General features: G+C 38.1%; 1 protein-coding gene across 4 annotated transcripts in view; it reads right to left on the bottom strand.

Annotated features, from left to right (window-relative positions):
* EPB41L5 (erythrocyte membrane protein band 4.1 like 5) overlaps positions 1–12,310 on the bottom strand; it is a 53,267-nt gene that overhangs the window by 22,837 nt on the left and 18,120 nt on the right. For all 4 annotated transcript variants that reach the window (XM_064434968.1, XM_064434965.1, XM_064434966.1 and 1 more), the window contains exons 6-16: positions 10,751–10,795; positions 10,396–10,448; positions 7,750–7,870; positions 7,254–7,341; positions 6,540–6,628; positions 6,297–6,366; positions 5,456–5,625; positions 4,884–4,990; positions 4,188–4,215; positions 1,950–1,992; positions 1,549–1,664 (exon numbers count right to left, since the gene is read on the bottom strand). In XM_064434968.1, coding sequence (XP_064291038.1) covers positions 1,549–1,664; positions 1,950–1,992; positions 4,188–4,215; positions 4,884–4,990; positions 5,456–5,625; positions 6,297–6,366; positions 6,540–6,628; positions 7,254–7,341; positions 7,750–7,870; positions 10,396–10,448; positions 10,751–10,795 — 930 coding nt within the window. The remainder of the gene's footprint in view (positions 1–1,548; positions 1,665–1,949; positions 1,993–4,187; positions 4,216–4,883; positions 4,991–5,455; positions 5,626–6,296; positions 6,367–6,539; positions 6,629–7,253; positions 7,342–7,749; positions 7,871–10,395; positions 10,449–10,750; positions 10,796–12,310) is intronic.

Genomic DNA, 12,310 nt, shown 5'->3' with positions numbered 1-12,310 from the left:
TTTCTTTAGGACACACTGTTTTGGGTTACGTGCAGGTGTATTTTGCGTTCACTCCCACTCTTCTATACAAACACCACATCCTACAGCAGCTGGCATGTAAGCTGAGATTCCTGGACAATGTTAAAACAGACGGGCTCAAGCTCTCAATCCTAAAAACAGGCATAACAAACCCAAAACTGAGTGGCTATAGAGCCTTCTCTGCTTCAGAACCAAAGCAGCAGGGTTTCAGTAAGCAACAGCAGCCTTGCAAACATGAGCAGGAACATTAGCACAAATCAGGTACCCAAGAAGAGCTGGTCTGGAGCCAAGTCAAACATTTCCACCAAAGGAAATACAGGTGACTAGCACTCATCTTGCAATTAGGCCAAAAGAATAAAAATATAACCATATTGAAAATGCTGAAGAATAAAGATGCCACCACCTTTCACCCACCACCATGGAAGGAATCGAGCGATCAACAGGATCCCACCACAGACAAGCACAGATTTCAGATACTAGATAAATCAAGGGCAAAAGAAAGAAAAACAGCATTTATCATCATATATTCTGATTGAAATGTCAGTAAAATGCAACTCAAAGCAGAATTACCATCCCCTTTATCATTCAAAATCGATAGCATTAGAAGTCTTTTAAATTAATACCATTTACAAAACTGAAGTACATTTGTCACAGCACTGTTAGAAACAGGCACCATCGACTTGTAAGAGATACTGAAGAAAAGCAGATTCATATGCCTGACAATGCAAGAAAGAGTCTCTCTTGAGGGCTGACACTGCTTAGGATAAGAGCTTTGGTGTCACTCCAATCCACCACAACTGCTCCTGATGAGTCTGGCAGAAGCCAGAACTTCCCTTCTTGGAGAAGCCCCAGGCATGAGAAGCCAAAGAAGTTAAGATGACCTGTGCACAAGTATTGGGTTGATATATGCCAGTTTTGGTGTGAAAATAGCTTTGCAATATAGAATTAGTTTAAGAAGAGATAAATGACATGTACATTTATCTATCTTCAAACAAATCCTGTTCATTTTGAGATGCATCTAATCCATAAAACAAATACTCTGATTACATGAAATCAAAGCTCTTATCTTCAGCTTGTGTCATTTTCCTCAAGCTCCCATTACACAAGCTCATGAGAAAAGTCAGCTTGTCTATTTCAGAAGGTTCAAAAGATAATTCACAAGGATACCAGTTTACAAGGTTCTGTATTATCTAAAGATGAAGGTTAAGTCCTTGGACCCCATGATACCAAGCAAAGGGTTACAAGCTTATGGCAAATGAGAAGGACCCAACTCCAAGACTTTAAAATGCTACTCCTCCTTAATTCCTTCAGCCTGAAGAAATTCTCTTTTGGTTGGCAGTGACTAAGCCTGTTGTCCTCACCTCTCCACATGTAATTCATAGGAAGAAATCAGCTGCATCATCCCTAACTTGATTGTCAATTTACATCAGAGATACAAGGATGGCAGCTTATTTAAGTACAGATAAAGGAAAAGCTACTTGAATCATGCATAAGTAATCAGAATTCATTTCCCAGCAAAGCTTAACATACCACATCTTATCTTGCTGGCTGGCTCCTGGGCTCCTTGGGAGGTTTTCTATTTCCACTAAGACCGGTGCAGAAGGAACCGCTGTCAGGACAGGTAGGCTTGGCTTTGCATTCCAGCTCTTTAGAGACAGAATATAGACAAGTTGTTATACACACCTCAATGAAGTGATGACACAGTAAAGTGAACAAAACATACCAACACTTCTTCTTAAGCACAAAGCTAAAGCCATTTTCTTCCCTTACTTCCCTAGCACTGGATACCTATGCCTAAGTCTTTTCCAGACAGTTAATAGTTAACTATAACATTCAATTGGTCAATCACTGGATTTCAAGAACAAATAACAAAATTTTCAAATCTGTTGAGACACATGAAAATTGCCTTTAGAAAGAATGAGAGTCCTTACTTGTGATCCATTAGTTTGGCTGATAACAGCATTGTTTGCAGCACTGAAAGACAAGAAGAATTTAAAACTGTATCAGATCAACAAACTGCTTTTGCAGGCTGGTAGAACTGTAAGGACTTTCAGAAAGAAAGAGAGTCTAAGATATTTCCAAAGTATTAATCTCTTTTCACAAAAGGTATCAAGTTATTTTTTCTTTGTTCAAGCTGCAGCTTATCTGCAACTCATCTATTTTTAACTCTTCCTTTCCTAAAGGAGTTTGGTTTAAAAAGTCTTCCTGACTTAGCAAGAAGACGTGACACTTCTAAAGCAAAAACCAGATAATTTTAGTTAAAACACCCAGCAAAATGTGACATTACGAAAAGCTCACCTACATGCTGTAGATATTGTTTGTTCCATAACTAGAACCCTCCTGAATTGATGTTTATCAGAGATTGATGTTTATCACATGAGTTTATCAGAAAAATTAAAGAGTTTCTTCTGCATACAACCTCTAATGGACTTAAAAGCAGCTATTCAAATTTACATGCACATCAACTCAGCACAGCATTAATAATAATTTTATGTTATTAAATATTTACTACATTTGATGAATTAAATAAGACCCATATCCCTATTCTTGATGATTTCTGAACCTGCAAGAGACATTTCACATTTTTGAGACTTAAAAGCAATAATTATGCATTACAGATTTCATGCAAAGCAAACATTTTCCCCAGACTTCTAGCCTTTAAAAAAAGGTTCCCATCCCTTACAACCTGTTAATTTTCTGATTTATGGTCTGGACAACAGCTATCCAACCTGGCAAGCTGACAATTCAAATAGGTTTCTGTATTTACTTCAGTGACTCTTAAGAATTGTTTTATTTAAAACACCAAGATGTCAACACTGAACAAGCTGTTCCTTGCCTGTTTCCCCCTTCACCCTTTCTCTATTGAGAGAATGTGGAGGCTACCCCAGAATTGTCAGAAATATTAAGGAATGCCTTCTGACTAGCACATTCTCCTGTGCTGGGTTAACACAAAAGAAGGAAACAACATACATCTTTCATGATGCATTTCAATTAGCAACACTGGAGTGTAGAGTTTCAGAAATGGCATAGCTTGCTGTGGAGACACAACAGTGCCACACCTAAATGCAGATCAGGAGACCGCAGTCTTATCAGGAGGAGAAACTGCACATGAAGTTTCTCTTCCCACTCTCAGAATGACCTAAGCAACCTGAAACTCAGAGAAGGGCATGACAACACAGTGTGACAAGAGCACAATCAAACAGCCACATTTTGCATGCAGAGGATCTCAATGACATCCAGTTTTGAAGAGTACTCTCCCTTTGTAGAGAAAGAAAAAATATAGAAAGTCCCGCTGCAGCCTTGTCCCCACACTTCCAGACTTCTCCCGCTCTCATACAAGAACCAGCCCTGCTACCACAGACAGAAAATGTTGGGCTACATTAAATCTGTTGTTCTGAAATGTTATTTTGGCATTCTGTGGTGCTCAATATGTATGAATATCTACTTTTAAAAAAAATAATTTGGTTGCAACTGATCATTGAATTGTTCACAAGTTATTAAGGCAAAGGACAGAAACCAGAACTGAGTGACCTAAGTTTCTTCACTACCAGGCAGTTCCTTTTAACCTGGTTTCCTCTCTTCCCTCAAGGAAGGGTATGAAAATTATATGATTCAGATACAGATGAGTAATTTACATTGCAACAGTAAGTATGAACCTACACATGCAGGAAGACTTTTGGTAGAGAAATACAGAACCAAAAGGCTTCCCTTTCAATGTTGACCATGCCTAAAAATAAATGCAAGTGTAATACAGAATATAAAATCATTAACTTATTTCAAAAATACTCATTTTACTGTCTTTGACCTTCACTGAATGAGCTATTTCAGTCACACAGCTGGAGCAGGCAGACTTCAGATACAAGACCTCCTCACAAACTTTTACCTGATGTCTTTACATGGCAGCACATGAACTGCAGCTCACATCCAGCAAGAATCATAGCTAGTAATAAACAAACTGCTTTGCCACCTAGTAAGCAAGTCTGGCAAAACTGTCTGTGTGACAGCAACTCAGAAGTTGCTGTGAACATGAACTTTTATATGAAGCAAACAATACCCACAGCAAAACTACAGTTAAGAGTCCAACACTATATCCTCCTTCTGCAGACACGTGCTCAAGTACAGGTGCCAAACATCAAAGACAGAAATTGAAACACTGGAATGCATCTTACCTTGTTTCTTCCAGTTTAGCAGTGTATGCTGCAAAAATATAAAACATTAATTAAAATGTAATTTACAATTAGGTTATCAGTTAAATATTAATTATGTGATTAATAAAAATAGCCTAGTACAGACTAAAAGTAGGCGAGCAAAAGTTGAACCAAAAGAGCAAAAGTTGCATAGATCTCATGCATAATGCGTGAAAAACAAAATCTAAATCAAAAAATAAAATAAAAAATCTGAAAAGCAAACCAAAGCCAGACTTAAGCAAGTATCTGAAGGTAAACATGGCTGTCACAACTGACCTATGCAAGAGTGGGAGTCAGAAACAAGGTATCAGATGCTGTCAGATCATGACAACAACGGGCAGCTCCCAACAACAACGAAAAAACTCTCAATGACAAAAATTTTGAACTCAATTCATAAATTTAGAATACCTTAATTAATATATTGCTGTTTCCTGGGTCCAAGTTCATACCATCTTCATATCAAGACCTACTGTGTAATTTTCATGAGCAAGCTGGTTTGGACACAAGCTTATTCTCATAAATACATGAGGTCTCTTAACTTACTCAAATAAAACCTAATTTTGAAAATTCAAGAGAAGGGCAAACAGCTACAGGAGAATTCCTACCCAGAAATTTTAAAGGAGATGACTACCTGATTCTCACATTGGATTACACTTCCCAGAATGGAAGTTCTTTTACCTTTCATTTGCAGGGTTCGTCTTGAATATCTCTTGCTAGGCCTTCTTTCAAAGGATGCTGATCTCCTGGCTTTGTTGGTCTTTGTGGTTTGATATTCCGTTTTCCCACTAAAAATGCCATGTAAGAGTGCAAAGCAAAAAAATAAATAATTTATTTTTAGTGATGGAATAAAGATAATGTCCATAAAAACATCACACTTCTATTTTAAATTTATAGCTTACTATCTCATGTCAGTTCTAAAAAAACATCCCAAACTTAACACCTCAAACAACCTTTCACAAAAGAGGGTAAAAGTTTTAGAAACATTCTCTTCCTCACCCCATTTCCCCAAGACAAGTGGCAGAAGCAATGACTTTTTAAACACTCAGTTGCTGACAAAAGCATGTGTGCCCTTTGCATATTTCTGTGATCCCACTGCACGAGTTTTGTGAGAAGCTAAGAATTCTAGGAGAGAATAAAGCTTAAGCAATATTGCCAAAAGTCACAGAGAAAGCTGATCATGGGACTAAACCCAGGATCCAGGAAAAGCAAGGAATGCCAGGAGGCGTGTGCCAAATGCCAGTGACACTGACCTGTATCGGAAGCGAGACCCCAGGCGAATGAAGCCAGACCGACTGGAGCTCTTCTGGACAGGGCCCCGGAGGCGGAAGAAGGCGTGGTGCTCCACTGCACACTTCCACAAGTGTTTGCAGGCTTTGGGATGATCCAGTCTAAAGACAAAAGTGTGCTCCTGCTCCTTTCCCTTAAAGCACACAAAGCACACTGACAACTTACAAGGGGCTTGAATAAGTCAAAGCTAAAATTCCATGTAAGCCAAATAAAATTTGGGTTTTATGATTCCTAATATATATATTTTAAAACATGTTTTAGGCAGAAAAATCAACCTTTGCAGAAGCTATAATGAACAATTGCTATATTGTCTAAAGTTGGAAAAAGCTGGAGTCCCTATACTTAACAAACCAAACCACTGAATAACTACAAATTAAAGATACTATTACAACAGGAAGGTACTTGTTGATGAGGCTAACACGGTTTCACTTCCAAATCTAATCTTCTCAAATTACCAATGCTCACTTTTTAATTGTCTCAGGTGTATGCAATTTCTTCCCCATAGAAACAATTCTGAAACAATTCTGCTTAAGTAATTCATTCTATTAAATGTGATATGTGGGATTTTTTTTAAACTTTCTTGTGCAATGCATGCTGTTTCCTAAGTACCTGCTCTAGTTTCACCAGGCATTCTCTTTTTAAAAATGGATGAGAGAAAACTTTATCTTTTACTTAAGTCCCAATCAAGAATCTTTCAGGCATCCACATTAATTCTCAAAACTTAAATATAAGGAAAGATTAGGAGTATGCACACTAGTAGTGTATAATCAAGACTGAGATTTAACTAAAGAGATATTAATCTACCTGTTCATCATCTTCAACAACAACCAGAGTGAGTTTGTTCTTCTTGAAGTCAAGCCTTGTTATCTTTGGCCTGCCAGATGAACAGAAAAGTGTAGGTTATGTCTAACTTTCAGTAACTTACTGAGAAAGTACCTCATATTCATGGAGGTCTCACAATGCAAACAGTTTTCTTTTCTGCTCTCATAAAAGAAACAAAAGAACCAAAATTGAAAATAAATTTTAGGATACAATCAGAGAGCTTACCAGAAAAACAAACCAATCTTTGTGTCTCCTTCAAAGACAAGAACTCCTGTAGGTGTTAGTCCCAGGCTGTAATCATTGCCATCTCTTGCCTAATTGGCACAAAATAAAAATTAGATTCCTTCTGGTGTTTGACCCTCTATCCAATTTACTAGAGTGATTCATGTAGTTTGTTTGCTCAGTGTTGTAATTACACACGTCTGCTATCTTATACAACAAAACTCTTATGTTTTGATGATCTTACGTAATGGGTTTTTCTTGTTTGCAACTCTTCAATAAGGCTGACTAAAGAGGAAAATTAAAGTTTCTTGATCTGTCTGTGCAATAAAGAAATCCTTATGCATTTGCTGCACTTGCACCTCTCCACAGGAGATCTATGTTTATTTGTAGTTCTTTAGCTGGTAGCTGACTACACCCCAGCAAATTTGAATTACTATGATTTTTCCAAAACTCTTAAGTCTAAATACACACTGTAGTAAATACTTCCACATCAATCACGCATTTAACATAGAGCAGATATGCTTGGACTCAAGCTATACTTTCTAGAAATATATACCAAAGAGTGGAATGTTGACACAAAGCCAGATTACTTCTTACATAGATTGCAGGAGAAAAATATTCCTTTTCTTTCCCCCCTCAAAGCAGAACCAGTGTTGAAATGCAACACAAAACTAACACTATGATTTCCAAAGGTCACCATGCTGTGGTTAAACATACCTTGACTATGTGCATGTCTACACCATACATTTCCAGCCACTTAGCTTTGTTCAAGTAGTTAGTTTCAGCCTGTGCTGGTGTTTGGCCCCTGAAACAAAATTTTTGCTGTTAGGTAGATGCCTGAAAAAGCACAAAAAGGAAAAACTGGTAAATGAGGAAAGAGGAAAAGAACTTCTTGAAAGTTTGTGGAAAAGGTAAACACTGGTGACACCTGTTCACTTTACTGAAGATCAAGGTCACTTTTTAAAGATTTAATCTGAACATGCTGCTGCAGAAATTATTGTGTTTCAACATTTTGCACCTCATCATTTTACTCAGACCTTTGAAAAGCTTCATTTATCACATTATATTCTTTTACAAAATAGGACAGAACCATATTAAAATTCTATTTCTGAACTGGCCGCAGAAGAAGCATCAGTAGTATCGTTTTAATGGATTCACTTCACAGAAAAATCAGAGCAAACAGCTGGGTAGCATTCACTGGAAGATCTAGTACCTGCATTCCTTCCACTTCTCAAAAACAGCTAATTCCATCTCTTCAGTCTGAGTGGGAACAAACCTGAACTCAGACACCAGCTCAGGGACGTGTTCAGCAGGATCATAGTCTCCAAGTTCAGCTACAAAAGAACAACACTGTTAGGCACTGCTCTCAATAAACACAGTGGATAATTCTGCACAGAAGAGTTTCTGCACACTTTTCTAGTTATTCTAAAATACTAAATTTTTTTTTGCGTTCCTTCTCCTCTTCCAGTTCTCCCTTCACCTTTTTTGACAGAGAAATTATGGACACTGAACAAATGGTTGTGTTGTTTGCACCGAAGTTTTGTGTTAATGTTTACAAAGTATTGACATATTCCTTAAAAAGCTTCCTATAAAGGGAATGTATCACCATCCTTGAAACTCACCTTTTTGCTTTCTTGCAGAGAGTTTTCAACATTTTTATCACAGAAGTATCTACTGAGATGATAGCTCGCTACAGTTACAATGGAATTTGCCTTAAAGAATTAAAACAATATCTCTTGAGATTGATAAAAACCAAAACCAGTTCTGACACTTTCCATGAAACTATTTGTCCATTCTACAAGTCAGTTTCTGGTTTTATGATTTTACAGGGCCCTGTCCTACCTGCTAAAATTACTCTGTGTCAGGGCACACAATCATGCAGCTATTTGTTACTCTCCTTTTCATCTAAGGACATAACAAATGCCCTCCTGGGTTGGTCAAATGGCTCATTGAATCCACTGCTGCATGCTCAGAGGGGCAGTAAGAGATGTACAAAACATACAGGAACATACCAGCAAGGGGTGCCACATCAAAAATACAACTCCGTCTCCCACAGATGCTAACAAGTCCAGTTTTAAAGACAGATCAATATCTAAAATGCTGAAACTGACAATGAGAAACCTTTACAAAAAATGTACTGATTTTCAGTCACTAAGCACTGGCTCCTCCTACTAATTCCAAATTGTAATGTCCAGCTCAGTCAAAAAATTAAGAATAATTCTATAACTTGGACTTTGGAAATCTGATACACGCCAATAACTGCTCTGTCTGAAAAATGAAGCTACAGATGTTTATGTGGAGAAAAACAGAGAAATCACTGGGAAGACCCGGCAAAGTCAAATAAACGCCAGTATTCCACAGGTACAGAAATGTCACATGATATAAAACTCCATTTCTTGGATTCTGAAGGCTGCAAGCATAATAACAGTCTTTTCACCTCCTCCTTTTTCTTTTTTTTTTTTTAAATGCTGACTGAGGAAGTCTGTAGTTCTATAATAATTTACTCCCACTAAAATGCCTGCCTCTGTTCAAAGGAATGCTGTCAAAGCCAGCTTAGGTTCCAGCTGATTTAAATAAAAGTACACAGCTGTCAGACAGTAAGATTAAAGCCCTGCTACAGGCCTCATTGTGGAGAGAGGAAAGAAAAGACCACCACAAAAAGCAGTGGATATATGGCCTAATTAGATCACTTTGTTCTTCCAAAATCTTATTTACTGAACCTGTATCTTAAGGCTCTAACAATGCTAATAATTTTATCTGTGGAATGTATTCTAACTGCTTTCCTTCCACACAAAAGAGAGCAGGTTAAAAAGGCAAGTGTATTCACAGTTTAATGCCAACTCTTATACCTACACATGATTTAGGGCCTTTAGGACTTCATGCATGAAAAGAAGAAAGTGTTTTGAAAAATATTCGTAAGACAACAAATTTCAGTGACTTAGTCCTACCTCATGCAGAGTAAGTACAGCAGATTCATAAGATGAATGCTGTATGGAGAATTTGTGTGGCTCAAACACATGGCACATCAATTGGCTTGAATAAGGCCATATATGCATATATCTGTATCCTCCAACAAAGCCCCAAAAGCCCACTCTATTAGGCATTTTTAAAACTTCAAGCCTCCCCTCCTTCTTTTGTGAGCTCCTCTGCTAGAAACCATAGGAAACTTCACATTTGTTAACATCACACCCTCATCCAAACACCACATTCTCATCTGGACTCACAAGTTAAAGACAACTGAATAGTAAAATCTCAGCTGACCCAAACACAGTGCTGTATAGCTGAGGAAAAAAGAGTATGTCACATCTTGTGGCTGAGGATCTGAAATACCAACAAGTGCAGTTCAACCTGGAATACTCAAGTACAAGCATGAGACATAGGGCATTAAGATGTTCCTACAAATAAGATGAAATCAAAAGCTGGTATTTTATACACAGTGCAAACAAAACTAATTTTGTATCTGATCTGGACAACAAAGACAACACTTGAAAAAATCAACCTATATGATGAAAAAGAAGTGAGCTGTGTTACTACACTGAAGGAATTCAGGAAGGCTGCAGGCCTTGTATCTTCTGTGAAAGTGGACAGACTTGGACATAAGCACCTGAGAAAACTTTAGAGCAAAGCTGTTTATGTTCAGAACGTCCTTGTTCTGTTTCCTGAGGAATTGAGTAATTTTCTGTACATACTCTCAAGCACAAGTACAGTCTAAAAGATCTGCATTTCACACTGGATCACTAATGTCTGCGCAGAGTCTATTTTATGGACATAACAAGGACAGGCTTTTTTAAACAGTTGATAAGAGTCTACACAAACTTTGTTTGTTCAACTTCACCCTTCCCTTCTTGCACCTACTCACCTTGCATGTTATAAGCTGCCAACTGGACAGCAGTGTCAAAAGGACATTCCAGTCTGCCAAAAGAGAAATACATTGTTAAAACCTGAACTGACACCATTAGCAGACAGCTTATGTAACACACAGTAAGAAACTGCAAAGGTCTGGGATAAGAAAATGAAAAAGTATTGATAGATTTTCAAAAACTTATCAGGGGATAAGCACTACATTATTTAAGTATTCATTCGTGCACAGAAAAGTAGTATTTTAGAGAAAAAACCCCAACATTACATTACTAAGCAAAACTTATTAATGATCCAAATATAAATGTAATAAACTCTATGCCAAACACACTGTAATAGTTTAAAAGATTGCTTACTTTCCACTAAGAATATCCAATTTCAGCTGCAGAACAAATAAATACCTGCAGGATGAAATAAGAAATAAGTCATTGAGTAATAGTGCTAATGTGTCACTCAGTCAACAGAAGTTAGAGCTTGACAAATAAAAATGTTTTCTACTTTTAACATGGGTTTCCAAGACGAAAGAAACTGCACTGTGACCTCTCAAGGCTTTATCATATGGGTTTGTGTGTTTTGCAGGCATTTCAAATGAAGCAAACCCAAAGGCACAAGCTGTCAAAAGCTGAACTACAGTGTTGCATGGAAAAATACGCAGGGTACCCAAGTAAATATATTTTTTATTCTCTTCTGATTCTACTTGAGCAAAGAACAACTTGCATCTTCCACATTTCCTTCATTATTCATATACATACCAACCTCATAAAAGAATGATTACTTTTAAGTCTTGGGAAAAAATATGTTTCTACTATGGATTGCCTAGTTAAAATCTAACCTGGAATGCTGACTGCAAAGTGACTAAATATAAATAGCAGGCTGCAGCCTTTTCAACTTGGTTACTCTTCAGAGCCAGCTTTCCTTCACTGCCTTGCATATCCTCTACTCTTTTTGCTTAGAAATGGGGCAAATATTGATTATAAATTCCTTTGGTGTGCAATACCAATTCTTCTGATCCAATATCCCAGAAGAGCAGCCCCTTGCTCCATCATGGTACACAGCTTTCCTTTAACAAGAGAAGAGCTCTCATCAAGTATAAAACACTGGCATCGACCATAGAATCCAGTCGGAATTTTCACACAGATTCCCAGAAACCTTACACACAACTTCTGCTTCAACATGTGCCTGTGTCTCCTCACACACAGACACAAAACAAGTGCAGGTGTTTTTGCTACAGGTTCCACAGAAGTCCAGAGATACTTTGCCAAACCATTTATTAACCAAAACCTTTTGAACACTAGCCTCTGTATGGGGAATAAATTTGGTTGCTACTGACCCCAGATATGAAAATGAACACAGGCCTCCAGTGTGCAGTGGGTGTGACCAGCCTGTGCTTATCAGCCACATAACACTTCCAAATAATTCAAGCACTTCCTGTGCTGTGTTACATGACCACTGGCTGAGAGCATGAGCAAGCTGTACCTGTGCAAGCTGAAAAGTAGCTCCAGCTGGCTGTCCTGCTGTTTAAGGGTGGAACACTGGGAAAGCCCCTGCCAGTGACACCCATAACCCACAGCAAAGCTCTGCTTCCCACTGCTGCTGCTATTTAAGGTGTCTCACTGTCTCAAGACAGGAGGACAACTTGCTGCCCTCCTGTTCTGGGGGATTAGCTAAGCAGGCAGACAGTGTTTAAAAGCCCTCAGGTTTCAGGTCTTCCCTGCCAAAACCTGCACAGCAAGGTCTGACTGGCAGAACTCATGTCAAAATGGATGAAAATGTTCCACAGTGGCAGATACAGATATAGGTCTGAATTCTGTCTACAGTTGCTGGTTTTAAAGACAGTTGAATGTTTATTTGGGAACACAAATAGGGAGGTAAAACATTCTTCCTAGACCAGCAGGAAAGCATTAAAAAGCAGCAGT

Source organism: Passer domesticus, chromosome 10 (genome assembly GCF_036417665.1).
Source record: "Passer domesticus isolate bPasDom1 chromosome 10, bPasDom1.hap1, whole genome shotgun sequence".
Classification (NCBI taxonomy): Eukaryota; Metazoa; Chordata; class Aves; order Passeriformes; family Passeridae; genus Passer; species Passer domesticus.
This window is presented reverse-complemented; position numbering and strand designations above follow the sequence as displayed.